Below are 18,698 nucleotides of genomic sequence, written 5' to 3'. Positions count from 1 at the left end.
TGGTTGAGTTTGTTTGCACATAAATCTTCACTCAAAACAATATACAGTAACTCATTTATAATCCCAAACTTTTTCTCAACTTCTTCGTTTTAAACAAGGGTTGAATTACAATTCCTTCAATTCTCTTAGGTATTGTTTTCTATCAGTGTGTCCCACACACAGGCATAAAAACATTAAAAAAATAAAAATAAAATGACAACAAAATGCAACTCCAGCAAAATAAATAAAATAAACAAGATTAATAAAATATTCTGAGTTACTGAAATAGTTTTGTATCAAACTCTAATATCAACTCTTCGCTCTTAATATAAATTTAGTCAAATTCCAATTTAATCAGATTCCATTCAGATGGAAACAAATTTCCATTAAGTAGGTTAAAACATTAAATTTCACATCCATCCCAGCTTCCTCAAACCAGAATTCTAAACCGGAAAAAAAATAGTTAAAAAGATTAGACCCCCCTTTTCCTTTCTGTCTCTCTCGCTCTTAAAGCAACACAACCAGCAAAGGTGAGAAGACAGAAAAAGAAGAATTACACAAAAATCTCACCGGTTGGGTACAAGCGAGACATATGTGGTTAGCTGTAACTGAACTCTGTGACAGGTATCGCAAAGGTGCCACAGGGGTGAATGTGTGGTCTGACATTTTCCATTTCCTGGTTCTTCTTCTAACTAATACACATATTGCTCTTTATGCCTTACTTTTGTGTCCTACCTCACATTTATGACATACAGCATCCATGGGTATTATCTATATTTGCCTTTATGGCCTGCCTCAAAATCGTTGGCGCTTTGTGTATTAAGAAAGCCAGAAACGACGAAACAAAAGCCCTAAAACAACCCAAGGATCATTTCTGCTTCGTTACCAAACTTTCATGTTCTAATGATATGTTTAAATAAATTCATCACAATTACAATATTCATAAATCTGTGAGCCTTGCAGAGGCGTGCCTAAATTGTGACGCATGAATATTTAAAAAGCATAAACAAAATGTCGAACAGTCGTTTCTGGGAAATCAGCTGGATTCCCTCGGAAGATGAAGGAAAACAGCCACGGGAAAACAGACCACACCTTCTAGTCGGAAAACACCTTAGTGCAGAGAAATCGGACAAAAACGAAAACGAAAGGGAAATCTGCTAACGCTAGCATGTGATCCGAGGAGCAAAACCAGATCAAGCTGTAAACAAGATTGAAAGCGAGCCTGATCGTGGAGGAGGATTCGCTTCCAGGAGTAGGATTTAGTGCCTTCGGATTCGCCGGCAAGTAATAACCTTTTAAAAATTATTACTATTCCTGGCTACTTTAAGGGTTCACGAGGTGTAGGGCCATTGTAATATGGAATTAGAGATATGGACTCTTATCACTCTTTCATTCTTCTCGGTTATTTGCAATGGTCTCGAATATTTGGCAGCCTCTGCCTCCGACGCCTCCTGACTCGGGCAAGAGAACGGAGGCCCTGCGGGTTTTCCAATTGAGTTGGATTCAGCGGCGGGCACCTCAAATGAAAGCAAGCGGTACCTCCTTCCCTTTCTTACCGCACTAAGCGAACGAGGTCTTTAGCCCACCCTTCCTGATCCTAATGCTCCGCGGATGGATTAGATTGCGTGTTGCCTGCAAGTTGTCCCAAACTTTGCAAGGCGCGGGCGTCCTAGTGGAAATGGCTGCTTTCTCAGGCACCGGTGAAGCGGCTGAAGAGATCGTGGGTATCTTTGGGCACTCTTCTTCGATGCATTCCAACGTGGCTATTTCACCATCACACCAATATCGTTCCTTGAAGTGATCACAGTTCAGAATTGTGTTGGATTTAAGGACTTTTAAGAGTTGGCAGTTGTTGGCCGAGATGCCATTGAGCAAGTCTCCTCAAGCTGCCAAGATTGTTTAGTTTACCAATCTTTCTTCAGACCACTTTGCCCAAAGACTGGATTCACTTTCCCTTACTGCAGCTTCTTTTCTTGCCTGAAAAGCCTTAGCTGATATTTAGGAAGAGAATTGCTGTTTGTATTAGAGCCTAAGGAGGGCTGTGAATAAGCCTTATATATACACAGGCTGCTTTTTTGTGTCTTGTACGGCCTCTTTAGACTGCATCCTTGACTTACAAGAGTTTAATTCGAGACCGTTCAAAGTTACAGCAGCACTAAAAAAAGGGACATGACCATTTTCACACTTATGACCATTGCACCATCCCCAGGGTCACATGATCAAAATTCAGATGCTTGACAACTGACTCAAATTTATGACATTTGCAGTGTCCTGGGATCATGTGATCATCTTTTGTAACCTGACAAAGTCAGTGGGGATGCCATGTTGCTAACTTAATTAACTGCAGTGATTTACTTAAATACAGCAAGAAAGATCATAAAATGGGGCAAAACTCACTCAACAACTTTCTCACTTAGCAACAGAAATTTTGGGCTCAATTGTGGTCATAAGTCAAGGACTATCCATTCTATGAAGCTAGCTGACTACCTTGGCCAGCCACTCTCTCTCAGCCTAACACACTTCACACACCTTGTGGTGGTGAAAATAGGAAGAGGAAGGAATATTAGGTATGTCTGCCGCTGTATAAAAATATTAAGATAAGATAAAAAATAAATCTTACTATTACTTGAGACAGTTTCTCCAGCCAATTTTCTCTATACTTTTTCTCCATCTTTCTTCTGGCTCCCACTGTTTTTCAATCTCAGTCCTCCACATATATTTTGTTTTCAGTTTCTGTTGTATGCTCCTTCTTTCTATCCTAATATTTAATTTTTCTTCTTTCTTACCAGCTTACACAGGGATTGGCATTTTTTTTCTCTTATATACTATTATAAGCCTCACTTTTTCCCCAAAGAGATTGTGTTATCATCTATTTTGAGTTTCAGATCTTTTTTCCTATCCCTCCCCCCAAATCAAAGTTAATAGATAATACTTGTACCATTCTGTTTTAAAATTACGGTGAATTACAAATTAATTCCTCCACAGATTGGCTTTTATTTTGTCCTTCATTGCTCAGTCTCATGAAAGTTGCTTAGCAAATTAAAAGTCTTTCTTCATTGTGAACTAAGGTATTCCTCCCTTTGTTTCAAACACTCTTTCTTTTTTTTTCTTTTTTTATTGAAAAGTTTTTCAATACATTTTATCTTTAACAATCCCTCCCCCCCACCCCCCACCCAACCCTTCCTAACCCTCCCTAACCCTCCCCCATCCCCTTCCCACCTCCCCCCTCCCCGACTTCCCAGAGCTAAATACAAGGTATAAAGGTAAAAACAATCATAAACAACCATATGCTAACAACAATAAACTATTAAGTCTATCGCACTCTAGCTCATATGAAATGACTACAAGCAATACTAATATCACATAAAGAGAAGAAAAAAGAAAAGACTTATTCAAATGCTAAATGAAACTTTTTAATCCCATATTTGTTCTGGATATAATCAATCCACTTTTTCCACTCCATAATATAACGTTGCTGCGAATGATCTTTCAAATAAGCCGAAATCTTTGCCATTTCCGCCAGGTCAGAAACTTTTAGAGTCCATTCTTCTATAGTTGGAAGTTCCTCCTTCCAATATTGACCTACTAAAAGTCTTGATGCTGTAATTAAGTTCAACATCAACTTAGTGTCCACAACAGTAGTATCTGTAATTATGCCCAATAAAAACAATTGCGGACAAAACTTTATCCTTTGCTTAAATATCTTCTGCATATTCCACCAGATTTTAATCCAAAAAGCCTTAACCTTTTTACAGGTCCACCATATGTGAAAATACGTTGCATCTTCGCCACCACATCTCCAACATTTAGGTTGATAGTTCGGATACATACTTGCAAGCTTTTTAGGATCTAAATGCCACCTATAAAACATTTTATAAAAGTTCTCTCTTAAGTTTTGAGCTTGTGTAAATTTTACGTTCCTCACCCAGATCTTTTCCCAAGTGTCCATTGTGATAACTTCTTGAATATTCTGAGCCCACTTTATCATACAATCTTGAACAAGTTCTGTTTCTGAGTCAATTTCTATCAATGCAAGATATATCCGTTTAATATGTGCTGGACCCTGATTTCTAATTTGCTTTACCAAATTTTCATCAGTCATTGAAAAACCAATTTTCTGGTCTTCTTTCCACCTGGCCCGTAATTGACCATATTGAAACCAAGTTTGAACAATCTTCTCATCTCGTAAAAGATTATACGGCTTCAAACACCATACGTTCCTCTCCAAACTTAAGATCTCCTTGTATGTAGTCACATCATGTTTGAAGCCAACATTTATATTTTCTATTGCATGTTTCGGGATTGCCCACAACGGTATCTTGTAATCTAACTTATGTCTATACTTTTTCCAAACTCTCAGCAATGCCTGTCTTAAAATATGCACTTTAAACACATTATCTACCTTCTTATCATACAATAAATATGCATGCCAGCCAAATAACAAGTCGTGGCCCTCAAGATTTAATAATCTCCCTTGTGTCAAATTAATCCAGTCACTTATCCCTGACAATGCAGCAGCTTCATAATATAATTTAAAGTTGGGCATTTTAAGACCACCTCTTTCACGCGTATCCTGCATAATCTTAAGTTTAACTCGTGGCCTTTTCCCTGCCCATACAAATTTATTGATACCCCGTTGCCATTCATCCAAATTTGAATCTTTTTTAAGAATAGGTATCATTTGAAATAAAAATAGAAATTTAGGCAAGACATTCATTTTCACTGCTGCAATTCTTCCCAGCAGAGACAATTGCAATTTTTCCCAACTCTCCAATTCTTTTTGAATTTTTCCCCATAACTTTTCATAATTATTTTTATATAACTTTGCATTTGAGGGTGACAAATACACCCCCAAATATTTAACCCTTTTAACAATCTCAAATCCAGTTAACCCTTCTAAAAGGGCCTTTTGCGATGCTGTCATATTTTTGGCTAATATTTTAGGTTTTTGTACATTAACCTTAAATCCAGAAACCTTCCCATATTGCATTATTATCTCCATCAGGTCCACAACAGAATTTTCTGGCTGGGTCACCGTAACAACCAGATCGTCTGCAAACGCCCTCAGTCTGTAATCCTGATCTCTAATTTGAATACCCTTAATTTTTTCCGAATTCCGTATTTTAATCAATAATATCTCCAATGTTAAAACAAATAATAAAGGTGATAATGGACACCCTTGTCTTGTGCCCTTTTCAATATTGCATACTGCAGTCAAACTATTATTTACTATTATTCGGGCAGTTTGTTTTTGATATAATGCCCTAATTGGTTGTAAAAATTTATCCCCAAAATTCATTTTATCTAAAACTTTCATCAGAAATTGCCAATCCAATTGATCAAAAGCTTTTTCAGCATCTAAAAAGATCAACGCCGCAGGGATCTGGTTGTTCCTTTCCAAAAACTCCACCAAGTCAACTATATGCCTCACATTATTTTTCATGTTGCAACATATTACTACTTTTTCCCCCTTGCCAGAGGTGCTGCTTCCACCTGATGCATTCAGCCCTTGGGCTGGCAGTTTGACACCCCTGAACTACAGCATCTTCAAGAGTTACCCCAGCTGATTAAGATTTTTGGCAAGTCTTCATAAAATTGAGGATTGAGGACAATTTTTATTGTGTTTTAAGGACGGCTGGATGATGCTATGAAGATGCTGTAAGTTAGTAGTGAGAAAACGACCAGGAATGAAGAACCATGTATGTGAACATATTTTTGAATGTTATGTATCTTGCAGCTTTAGATATGTTCATCATACTTTTTGAAAAGTAGCTTTGTTTCTCTTTTAGTACATATGACTTACCGGTAAGTTGCATTTTTAATGCAGTTCACCGTTCAATCTTGTCCTCAACCTAAAGAGCATTCTTTGTCTACTGAATTTAAAGGAGAAGGGTGTAATAAGTATTGTACATGTGTTTTTTCTACGTTGTAAAGGAAGCATGTTTAATCAATACCCAAATATAAGAGCCACCATGAATCACACCAGAAGAAGCCAACAAATGTTATGATTTGCTTCAGCTGCTCCTGGTGTAAGGGACATATTGCCTATGAAACTGGAAGTAACATATAACTGAATATTGATATACCTATTATCTAGGAACTTGTATAATCCCCTCTTTAAAAAATTTCATGCTATCAGTCATTAGTAAATCTTGTAGTGAATTCTAGTTTTTCCAGGCATCTTCTGAAAAAGGATCTTTTGTTGCTGTTGTGAATTTTCTACCATTTATTATTACAATCTTCATAATGTGCTAGGCTTTAGTTTCCTTAATCCACAACGTATCAACTGACTATAGACTATGATAGTTAAAATTCAAAATAGGAATCTGAGCAATACCAGCTTGTGTTACTCATAACACCAGATTATGAAATATGAGAGGGGAAAATTATTTGTTTCTTCTTAACATGCCTAATTTTATAACTGTTTTTTTCTACCTTTCCTCCCCTTTTAAAATAGATAAATATATATATATCTCCAACAGTATAATATTTCTTAACAGGTTTGGGAAAAGGAATTGGGGAAAAAAAGTCCAACATTACAAGTTGATAACATTTGCGATATTTTGTTAACAGTATAGGGCTAGGAGCTAGACTTGGTCTTTGAAAGCTCTGTTGGAAGCATGCAGAAGCAAATTAAAAACATTTGAATTCATTACATTTCTATAGCATTGCTTTTTATAATTTACAGTTTTAATAACTCTTGAAAGGCTCAGTGGCAGCATCCAAAGCTTTCCAGGAGTGTGAATGGTCTTGTGTATCATGTAAATCTACCAATTGACACTTGGGAAGTATGTGACAAAGTGGAGACATAGTTCCTAGAATCCAACCTGACTGTTTACTTTCTTCTGCTAGGTATTCAGGTGGACAATGCAGCTGAATTTCCAAAAAAACATTGTTGAATTCATTAAAGGGTTAAGAGAATCAACCTACATCTCCTGCCTCTTGTACCTGAGTAATTTCTCCCTTGCCATTGGTTATAATGCTTTGCTATTATATGCCCTTGTCTGGGAAGCTGGGAATATCATCAATCTTCCCACCAAAAGGATTGGCTTCTACAATTTCTGTTTGTGGAATCAAAAAGAAGAAGTGGATTGCCTTATGATCAGAGAAATGGAAAAGTTGGGAATCAGTGAGGTTGCACTGGTGCTATCAAGGGTCTGTGTATACATCTGTCCAGTTTTGTGTCTCTTCACTGCCAGTACAGTCATGCAGCAGGCCCTGTGCCGCAAAGACCAAGATGGATGGAAACTGGCTCAGATTCTTCTGTCTGTTAGCGGTGTGAGTTTGCCTGTTGGTCTTGTTTTGTTTATCTTTACCAATCAGAAATGGATTCAAGTCTCTGAACTCAGTGAGGGTTTTGTAGCTCTAGTTGGAGCTTACATTTTACTTCTCCTCCACCTGCTCATAATTACCCTTTACCTTGCAAAGTACAAAGACACTTCATAACAGACTTTTGACTGCTGCCAAGAGCCTTCCTTGAGTTTTTGTTCAATTGACACACTGAACTGCAAAATAGACTGCAAGAATTCATCATGCAAAACCATGCTCTGTTGTTTACTTATGGCTCAGTGAACTGTGTGATCCCAAAATATTGAGTCCAGTAAATCTTAGCCAAGTTGGATATGGAATAACTTGTTTGGCAGATGTGAGGCAGCATCTGAATGTAACACACTGCAGTGAGTTGAGTGGTGGAGTCAGTGCAAAAATACCTTCCAAGACCTGAATATATTGAATCCAGAGAATGCTTTTCAACATAACTGAACTGGAAGGAAGGTAACACTCTTAACACATAACACTTAATGCACAGTCTCTCCTATTTCAAAGACTGGAAGATCAACTGAAGCCCTCTCAAGAGGAACCACACTTAGAATTAAGAATTTGAGGAAAGGCTTAAGGCAAAAAGGAGTTAAGCATTGAACGCCTATAAAATCCGCCATGCCTTCTACCACAATCGATTTTAGTCTCTTCTATTTTTGGAGCACAGCCCTTGCCATACAAGCATGGTATGGTCTGTAAGCTGACAGAAGTTGCACGCTTCGGTTTTCAAGACGAGAGTTATCAGTCAGCTATTGTTTGCTAGTATTGGAACTTCCTTTGAGAGCTTACTTGGGAGTTGGTGTATAGTTTGAAACCTTAAATCAATCTATAGCAGACATGTCAAACACAAGGCCCGAGGGCCGGATCCGGCCCGCGAAGTGGTTTCATGTGGCCCGCGAAGCCATCCTGGAAATAGTGAGGGAACGGCGCCCACTGCCTTGGCCCTGGCCCAGAGACCCTCCTTCTGCCACAGACCCTCAGATCTGTCCTACTCCTGCCCAGGCCCCCATAGGCACCCTTGATGAAAACGATGTAGAGCTGGCCATGCCCACCCAGTAGGCCATACGCACTCTAGCCACGCCCACCCAGTAGGCCACGCCCACCCTGGCCATACCCACCCGGCCCCCTGAGGGCAACCGCAATGCTGATGCGGCCCTCGATGAAATTGTGTTTGACACCCCTGATCTATAGGGTTCTGTGAATGTTGGCTTGACTTGCAAACCAGATCTTTTCCCTTGCCTACATGTCTCCACATATTCCGAAATCAGAGAGGGAGGGGAAGAGAGATTGAGTGAGTGAGTTAGTTGTGTGGCTGCTTTCTATCTACAATCTGTAGCAATAATGTTTATTGCTTGTAAAAGAAGAAAGGTCCCTAACAAAACACTTGCAGGCAGTTTATTGCTACTATCCTAATAGAATATAATTATCCTGCTATATATCACTGTATTCTTCATAACTTGTGTAGTAAATAAATCAATTCAGTTATGCAATTTTGATGCCTTTTTTGGTTTTTAACCAGACAAGAAAATGAAGTGGTGAAATGGAACACGATCCACTAGAACAGCGATGTCAAACTCGATTTCACTGAGGGCCACATCAGCATTGTGGTTGCCCTTGGGCCGGCTGCACATGGGTGGATGGGTATGGCCAGGATGGGCATGGCCAGCTCAACATTGCTTATGTCAGGGGGCTTCTGTGTGGGGCAGGGCTGGGGAAGGATCCAGGGTTCTCCGATGGAAGTGGATGGGACCAAGGCAGGTGCTGGGGCCTGATCGACTGGAGGAGCCTCACTGACCCTCTCGGGCTGCTAGGAGGCTTGTGGCTGGCAGCATAGGCTGCCTGGGGCCCTAGATGGCAGGCACCTGGGCCAACCCTTGAGCTCCCAGGGTGCCATAATCCCGCAACCCAGCCTCACTTTTCCAAGGGGACACCCAGCCACACTTGCCTCCTTAAGACTGCTGCTGCTGTGTTTGCTCTCCTTGCCCAGGCTGGGCTTCCTGGGCTGCGGGGGAGAGGGCTGAAGGGCAGTGGGGCTCCTGCTGGATGGGGCTGCTACTGCTGGTGGTGCTACAGCAAGGCGAGGCAGGTGATGGTGTGGGGGTGGTCTAAGGATCATTACTGTCCCAGCTGTGAGCCACAAGGGGTGGGACATGGAGGGGGCCACACAGCTCTCCCCACTCTTTCCCCCTCCCACATCCTGGGGCTGCATTTTTCCATCACTCCCTTACCACCAGAGAGTTCAGAGAGAAGTGAAGCCGGGCAGGCCTCCCACTACTACTATGCACAGCGCAGTGGGTCATCCCATCTGTCCCTTTCTCCCAAGGGTGTTCAGGCCATGGACACCCCTCGCAATGCTGACCCTTGCGCCCTCTGCCCTCCAGCATGTCCAGAACCGAATGGCACCATGCCCCAGATGTCCAAGTTATTGATGCACATTATCCTCTGGTGGGGGGGGGGTGACATGGCCAGGCCACTTGGGCACCATACTTCCACACGTGTTGCCGCTACGCAAACTGAGGGGGTGGTGATGTGGAACCTCCATGTTGCGAGAATGGTTTCTCTGCCATTGTTGGCTGATCCATGACCCCACATCCTGGGTGGAGTTCCACAGGTCCTGTCGAGTTGCCCTGCAATGCCCTCACCAGGGTCCTCTCGTGGCCTCCATCTGGCAGCTGAGCACATTGTCCTCTCTCAGTCCTTCCATTTGTGGAACCTTTGGGTCTATTGGACCGATCCAAGGGAAACTAATGCAGGCCTGAAGGGGGAAGGTGGGTTGCCACCATGGCTGTTCTTTGCTCCAGGTGTCCCGTGCGTGGAGGCCCAAGGTGTCCAACAGCAGCCTCAGTCTGCCAGCCCCTCTGCTGGTGCACTCCAGGGTTCTGTAGCCTGTGCAGTGCAGGTGAGTCCGACAGCTGTGATTGCCAGCCCGGCCCTCCAAGCAGCAGGCAGATGCAGAGGCGTGTTATTATTTTTTTCTACATATGCGCTTGTACCTGCAAATTATTGAAATGGAACACAAATGGAAGGGGGTGATACTTAACTTTCCTCCCTCCAGTCTGTGGTAACTCTGTGTGTAATTGCCAGTTTTATTTACTTTTTAATATATTTGTAAAATAAAGTGTTAGCTGACCAGCCATGACAAAGATGAGCCAGTATATTTTTGATTGACACACCAAAAGTAGTTTCAATTTGCTCTGTTTGCTGGCAGTTCAGTTATTGCCTATGGTTAGCACCAAATGGCTGAGATGTGTAAACATTGTCAGAAAGGAACAGTAGGCTGCATGGAGCCATTAGTTCAACAAAATTTAATTTCAAATTTTCTTGTACAAAATGTTCCCTTTCTTCTTGAATTAACAGAAATGAGTTCCCCTGAGGCAGCAAAGAAGAGGATTCTTCCAGCATGGATGACCAAGAAGACAGCTGAACCAGCAGAAAAGGCAAAAATGAAATCAAAGAGAAGAAAAAGGACAGATTTAGCAAGGTATGCTGCCTACCTACTTCTTAAAAATCAGAGAAGAATGGGTTGTTCTCAACTTCCTTTTCTACCCTCAAAGAGCCAAATTGGGAGGAGGGTTGTTGAGGGTTGTGGGATGTTTGTATAGGACTATTGATAGACTTAAGGGACATCCAATCAGTATGGACTCATAGTGATTACATAGATTTTCTCCAGGATTGTAGAACTATTACATTCTTCAATTTCAGCTTTATCTTTCTGGTTTTATACCCTTAAATAGTCACACACATGTATCTGTGCATACTCACACACATCTATACTGTGTTTCTCCGAAAATAAGAGCCAACTGGAAGATAAGCCCTAGCATGATTTTTCAGGACACTCGTAATATAAGCCCCAAAATAAGCCTCAGTTAAGATCATCAGCCAGACGGACACATTTAATACCGTATTTTCCCCAAATAAGACCTAACTGGAATATAAGCCCTAATGCGTCTTTTGGAGCAAAAATTAATATAAGACCTGGTCTTATTTCTGGAGAAACATGGTAGAATCAATTTGTGATTAATTAAAAACGAAATTGCCATTACTGTTTACAGAATATGTCATCCCAAATAGTTACACTCATATAATACCTTGAAAGTTTGCTTGTGAGAAACCATATTTTAGATTGAATTGAGGTTAAATTAGAATGAAATGTTAAAAAGCTTTTCCTCTACAGTTCTAAGAGTAGGAAACGTTTTTGAACAACTACCACAATTTTGTTATAAAGTACAGCAATTGTGGGAGACAGGTTACACAAAAAATAAAGGCAGATCATGGTGAAGAGCTGTTTGAGATACAGGAAAGAGTTTTAAAATATTTTAGATGGTTGCCCCTGTGGACAAGGGGTCATTGAAATTACAGCTCTTGTTCTGCTATACTGTATCTTCTATAAGAACTCACGGACTCACTTTGTAAGACCTTACCTAATAAAATACCCAGGAAGTACTGATCTCTTTTATCTAAAACTGCTGTTACCAGTTCAATATGAAGTAGTTTCCTTGAATGTCACCAAATTTTGTTATACTGTATGCAAAATTAGACTCTTAACTGCCCACTGGTAACCTACCACTAATTGTAATATATTATTTGTCCGTTTTTATTTTGTTACTGTTTTTAATGCTCTTATTTGTAATGCTGGTCTTTGACCACAATATAAAAAAAAATTGAGTGAGTTGGTCTTGGCTATTTTTCCTGACATCAGGGCTAAAAATAGATAAATATATTGAAATAGATACAGTAGATATGCTGAATACGACTAAAAGGGAATTTGACAATTTGCACTTTCTGACATCTGCTGATTGTCTATAAAGAGATATTTACTGGAGGGAGGGTTGGTCTTCCCTCTTACATACTTCACAGTATGATTTTCTTTTGTAGGACTGAGACTGTGTATTGTATGAATGAAGCAGAGTTGGTCGACATGGCTTTTTGTATTTTAGCTGAGGTGAGCAATGCAAAGATGTTGCCCAGGTGGCAGTGTCTTCCTTTTCCCATATGATTTCCTGCAGTTGTGGAGGCTGCAGCTTTTCAGTTAATTTTTGCCAGAACATCTTGCTATCTGAGAATTGGAAAAACGAATTGGGCTTAAATACAGCCAATTGCACTGGGTGATCAAACTCACTGACAAGTTCAAGGACATCTGGGCTTATTTCTTTTGACCACAGAGAATTATTTACATGTTTACCAATCAGGCATATTTGTAGATATTCTACATCTCACTTATCCTAATTTAGATAGCAAAGAGAAAAACCTGGTGTCTTGATCCCAAAATGAAAGAAAATATGATTGCTTCCTTTTTTAGAATTGCAAAGCTCTAGAAGGTGATGTGATTTCATCAGAAGATGAGGTCCAAGAGCGTCAACAGGAATTGACAGATGGTCACCATCCAAGGACTGCTGCCAACATTGCCAAGGATCCTCCTGTACCATCCACACCTCCAGCTCAGTCAGCTTCTTTAAGTAGCAACGAGGAAACCAAACTGGAGGAAGACGATGATGCCTTAAAATATGTCAGGGAGATTTTCTTTACATAATTTTAACATTTATAAGCAACATCTACTTTTTTTTAATCGATAAATAGGAGATATAGATAGGATAATGGTGGCTTGGATACCAGAAGTGAAGGAATGGTACACCACAATGGCAGGACTTCATGAAATAAATTGATCAGGAGGAGACTTTATGGAAATCTGTTTTTATAATTGGAGATTTAATGGGATGCATTGGGGGAAGAAATCTCCTGCTTGGTTCCCAGGTTCAATAAGCTTTTTTTTTTTTGCTTGACTTGGAAGACTTGAATTCTGTATTTAAAAATAAATGTAAGTAGTTCTTACTTCTGTTTACACTGGCCATCTTCATACTAAATTAAGAGCTACAATTTGTTTAATCATAGTTCAGTGTATAATTGCCTAGGTTTATACTAGCTTACGAACAAACAAACCTCATTTTGGCTTAGCAAATTGTGTAAATCCAGTCATAGAAAGAGTAGTCTTGACCTCTAGCTTCCTGAACTATCTGATTTAATTGATCCCTGGCTTAAAAAATTGTTTCTCTAATTTTGGGCTCCCAGAAGCAAAATATTTATTCAATCTTCAAGCCCTGTTACATTTTATAAACAAGTAGTTCTTGCTTAACAACAGTAATTGTGACTGGACATTCCAGTGCTGAGTAATGCAGTCATAAAGGGCAACATCGCATGACCGCATCGCTTGGTGATGGCAATCCTGACTGTCCCCGCTGCGACAGTCCTCACAACTGACAGCTTTCAACAAAGTCACTGGGGAAGTCCCAGGCAACTTGCAAACAGGCTAACAGCTGAATAAGTGGCTGTTATGGTGTCCGGAGGTGGGGGAGGGGGCAGGTGTAGGGGAAGGGGTGCTGTGAGTACATGCTATGAGATTTCTGGGAGAAAAGGTTGCAAGAATGTGAATGACTTACAGGAATATTTCACAACTTTCCCTGCTGGCTTCAGTATTGGCTGCCTTACCAAATGGTGATCATGTGACCCTGGGATGCTACAACCGTTATAAGTGCAACCTGGCTGCCAAGCACCTGAGTTGTGATCACGTGATCATGGAGGCATTGTGACAGCCAGAACTCTGAGGATTAGTTTTAAGTGCCCCCTTTTAGCACCATCACAACTTTGAATATTGGCTGAATGAGTGGTCAGTAAATGAGAATTACCTATATTTAAATTAATGATTAAACTCCTATGATGCAAGAATATAATAGAACAATAGGTGGTGGTGGTAGGGAAATCTGCTAAAGTACTCAAGTGCCCTGGAGACATGCATTTTTGGATCAGGTTCTATTATTTGTCTTCATTAAATAGGTATCTCTTCTCCACTAATGTTCAGACCATTTAGCAATTACCTGGGTTGTGACTAAGAATCAAGAAATTATCACAGTGCATTTATTACTTGTATGGTAGCTTTAAACCGCAGATCTGGAGCATCTGGTTCTTCTAAAAAGCATTGTGTTAATGTCTGTCAGATGGGAAAAGATATAAAAATGCTATATAGAAAAAAAAATCCTTGACATTATGCTGTTTTACAAATGCAACTTTGACACATTTATTAATAATTAAGATGATTTTATTTACAAATTACTTTGTTTCTGGCAGAAAGTTGACAAAAAATGGACTACCATATACTAATATAAAAATACAAATAATTCAGTTTTAATTAAAAGGTCATGGCATTGTTCACATACAATTTGAACCCTGGGGAAAGAAAAACTCATTTATGGGTTAATGGCAATACATTGGTATGTAGATAATCTTATTACTGTTTTCAGTTACTAAGTATTATTTGCACAGTAACGAATTATTGAGAGATATACTACCCTTTTCAGCAATGGAAATTATCGAAACTGAGTCTCAACACATCTCAAAACACCTTAGGAAAGGTTCTTCTGCTAGTTCTACACCCGTTTCAACCTAGTGAGATTTGATTTCAAATTCCATAATTTTGGGAGTATCGGTAGCAGTATCTAATGACAGAAGCAAGCTACAGAAATTCTAGTGTAAACATGTTAAAACAAGGCCCGCAGGCCAGATCCAGCCTGCGATGGGCCCAGAATTGGCCCACAGGGCCGCCCTGGATACAGCAAGAGACCTGTCCCCTCTGCCCCAGCCCTCCTCAGTGCACAGGAGGCAGTGAGTGTGCTGGGGCCGACGGTGTCTGGCAACAGCCACAACCCACCACCCCCTCAGCTGGCACACTCTTGAGGCTCCGCAGCCCATGCAGCACAGGTGGGTCTGAGTGCTGTAACTGCCCTCCTGACCCTCCAAGCAACAGGCAGAGGAAGAGGCATGGGGGGGAGGCACGTGATCCTGATGTGCCAGGTGGCTGCCTGCCCCCACACTTGCTCCGTCCCACCGTTTGCCCCAGCTGTCCAGCAGCCGAGATCATGTGCCTCCCCCTGCGCCTCTGCCTCCATCTACTGTTTGGAGGGCTGGCCCGGTGGTTGCAGCACTCAGACCCACCTGCGCTATGTGGGCTGCGGACTACAGAGTGAGGTTGCTGCCAGATACAGTTGGCCCCCATGCACAGGATGCCCAGAGCAAAGAACGGCTGCAGTGGCAATCTGCCTTCCCCCTTTTGGCCTGTGAAAATTTTCCTCCTATTGGTCTGATGCACCTGAAGGTTCTGAAGACAGAAGGATGGAGGGCAATGCGCTGGGCCAAGGCTACAAGACAAGGAGAGGACCCCAGAGTGGGAGTTGCAGGGTGTTGCATTGGGAGGACCCGTCCAGGACATGGGGTCGAGGCTAGCCAACGACGGTAGGGAAGCTGTTGTCACAGCACTGGAGGTCATACATCACCACCCGCTTGGCTCGACAAAGAGGCACGGTGCCCAGGCAGCCCAGCCCACATCCACCCCCCTCCAGAGGGTAACGCACATCGGCGCCACCTTAGATGTCTGAGGCATGGCGCCATCTGATCCCAGATGCACCAGAGGGCACAGGGTGCATGGGTCACCACCACAAAGGCCATCCCCAGGGCAACCCCCTCCCCAGGGGGAGTCAGATAGGTCGACCTGCCCCTGGCCTCCCTTTGGCATCTCTTGCTCGTCACTGCTCTCTGGTTCCATTGCCAATGGCGTTTGTAGTAGGAGGAGGCCCACCTGGCCTCACTTCTCTCTCTGTGCTCTCTGGTGGTGAGGTGGCCAAAAAATGCAGTCCCAGGATGTGGGGGGGGCAGAAGTCGGTAGGAGCCACTCGGCCCCCTCCCCGACAGCCCGCTCCATGCCCCAGGCCATAAAACCAGTCCCTCATGGCCCATGGCCGGGCACATGGGCGACTCCCTGGCTTGGTCCAGTAATGATCCTTAGGCCACCCATCCCGCCACCTGCCTCACCTCAATGGCAGCAACAGCAGCAGCAGCCCCATCCAGCAGGAGCCCTGCCACCCCTCAGCCGCCCTCAGCCCAATCTGGGCAGAGAACAAGCACAATTGCAGCAGCCTGAAGGCAAGCACATCCAGGCATCCCCTCATAGAAGCAGAGCCGGGCTGCAGCGTCCGGCACCCCAGGAGCTCAAGGACTGGGCACCCATCCCCCAGGCAGCTGTGCAAGCCCCCACGTGGCCTAAGAGGGTGGGCAAGGCTCTAGCCCCCATGTCCACCCTGGTCCTGCCCCCACCTCTGCCAGAGATCCCTAGATTCCCCCCCAGCCCCATCTGGCCCCCCACAGGAGCTTAATATTGTTTTGCACCAAATTCAATCCACATTAAGGTTCACTATATTCCATGGCATGTTCCCAAACCAGTAGACAAGACTGCAGGCTGAATCCAATTCATCCCAGTTCCTCGCGCAACAAGCTGTGCAGTTATTCTTTTAAATATCTCAAGCTAGAATCTGTAAAACCAGTAAATCTTAATTTTTAAAAAGAAAACCACTGGATGTTTACTCGTCCTGCGAATGAAGATGCTTCGCGTTGCTTGCCGATGCCCACCTTGGAAAGCCGGAGGAAGAAATGGGGCTTTCCAAGAAGTGCTTATAGAAAAAAGAAACACCCTCACCCATCACACCTCCAAACCCAAAGCAACAGCATAAACAACCATTTTCTGCTGGCAGCTGGGGTGGAAGCCGGGTTTACTCCATCATGTTAGTTGCACACCAGTAGCTTCTGGGACTTGAATTTCAAGGAGGCACCCGGAAGCAGAATGAGACATGTTGCGTACACTAGACTAGAGCTCTGCGTGAGAAGGAAAAAAAGTGATGAAAATCAGTTTTTTCAAACTCAGCACCTTTAAGATGTGTGGACTTCAGAATTCCCTTAAGTCCACACAGTGGTGGGATTCAGCCAGTTCGCACCAGTTCGGCAGAACCGGTAGCTAATTTTTTGCTGCCCAGCCCCAGAATGGACTTCCAGAAGCGGCATCCACACAGAGAACCAGTTGTTTACATAATTTGAATCCCACCACTGAGTCCACACCTTAAAGGTACAGAGTTTGAAAAACACTGATCCAAATGTCATGCGGTAACCCCCTCCGTCCTTTGAATAATTGCCACAGTTCGTTTTATATCATTTTTTTATGTTAGTCTCAGAAATGTCCACATATCTTCATTTATCACAATTAAATACTTCAAAGTGATAAAAATGGTTTTTAGGTGCAAAACAATTTCTAAATAAACTTGATTTTTTTCCTCTAAGAAATCTGACATGCATTTATTCTTCCCCTTAACTTCATATTCTGTTTGCACAAGACATCAAACTATATAATAGCTGTATTTTATCCCACAATTCTGTTTTAATAAAATTAATGTGGTTAGTTCATGACTTGGTGTGCAATGTCAAGCCACAATAACCTGTAATTATTAAACATAAACTTGTCATAGGAACGCAGACACATCTGAACTCCTCATATGAGTCTCTATCACAGGAATGCTTAAGTATGGAAATTGTATATCCAACTGAGATTTCACACTGTTGCAGTGTGGGGTGCTACCATCTGAAATTCTGTCAGCTCAACAGTTTTCCTCCAATGAAAAAGGCCTTATCAATAAATGACAACACTGGGCTCCCCTCCCACATTTTTTAATCAGTCTATATTGCACTTCCATAAATATGCTATGGTTGCAATGGTGCCATTTCATCTATTTCCCCGCACCTAAAAAAATGGAATGATTCTAAGTTAGTATAGGCCAGGGGTCGGCAACCTCGGCTCTTTTATGACTCGTGGACTTCAACTCCCAGAATTCCTGAGCCAGCCACGAGTCATAAAAGAGCCGAGGTTGCCGACCCCTGGTATAGGCTGTAGGTTTGAACTTTTCTGTTTCTTTCAACCATCTTCAACACTTGCCAAACCACATTTTATTACACTATTGTTCACCTTATGCTTAGACTTCTGATGTGTTTAATCTATTACAGCTGAAAACCACAGCTGTGCCTCCTTAGATGTATTTCTGAGAGTAACTGCATTTGGTGAACTCGGGCCAATGACCAAGAATGCTATGCATGTTACGTAGTCATGGCTGAAATTGTTGGCACCCCAGAAATTTTTCCAGAAAATCAAGTATTTCTCACAGAAAGGTATTGCAGGAACACATGTTTTGCTATACACAGATTTATTCCCTTTGTGTGTATTGGAACACAACAAAAAAGGGAGGAAAAAAGCAAATTGGACATAATGTCAAACAAAACTCCAAAAATGGGCTGGACAAAATTATTGGCACCCTTTCAAAACTGTGGATAAACAAGATTGTTTCAAGCATGTGATGCTCCTTTAAACTCACCTGGGGCAACTAACAGGTGTGGGCAATATAAAAATCACACCTGAAAGCAGATAAAAAGGAGAGAAGTCCACTTAGTCTTTGCATTGTGTGTCTGTGTGTGCCACACTAAGCATGGACAACAGAAAGAGAAGAAAACTGTCTGAGGACTTGAGAACCAAAATTGTGGAC

At 42.0% G+C, this 18,698-nt stretch overlaps 1 protein-coding gene across 6 annotated transcripts; it reads left to right on the top strand.

Annotated features, from left to right (window-relative positions):
- Positions 1-985: 985 nt before the first annotated feature.
- On the top strand, positions 986-13,125 carry LOC308669630 (transmembrane protein 140-like; the record flags this gene model as incomplete). 6 transcript variants are annotated; one of them, XM_081330443.1, is made up of 4 exons in its annotated part: positions 1,001-1,259; positions 10,654-10,777; positions 12,172-12,238; positions 12,596-13,125. In XM_081330443.1, the coding sequence occupies 3 exons, from the start codon at positions 10,656-10,658 to the stop codon at positions 12,824-12,826; spliced, it is 420 nt and encodes a 139-aa protein (XP_081186569.1). In that variant the 3' UTR covers positions 12,827-13,125. The 6 variants fall into 6 exon arrangements, 5 of the variants coding, with proteins under 5 accessions (XP_081186565.1, XP_081186566.1, XP_081186569.1 ...); XM_081330442.1 differs by lacking the exon at positions 1,001-1,259 and adding an exon at positions 7,433-10,195; XR_014026807.1 differs by lacking the exons at positions 10,654-10,777; positions 12,172-12,238; positions 12,596-13,125 and adding exons at positions 6,832-7,752; positions 8,816-10,081 and having other exon boundaries at positions 986-1,259.
- Between the last annotated feature and the right edge of the window lie 5,573 nt (positions 13,126-18,698).

The sequence above is a fragment of the Vipera berus genome (genome assembly GCF_964194415.1).
Source record: "Vipera berus genome assembly, chromosome: 6".
Lineage (NCBI taxonomy): Eukaryota > Metazoa > Chordata > Lepidosauria > Squamata > Viperidae > Vipera > Vipera berus.
This window is presented reverse-complemented; position numbering and strand designations above follow the sequence as displayed.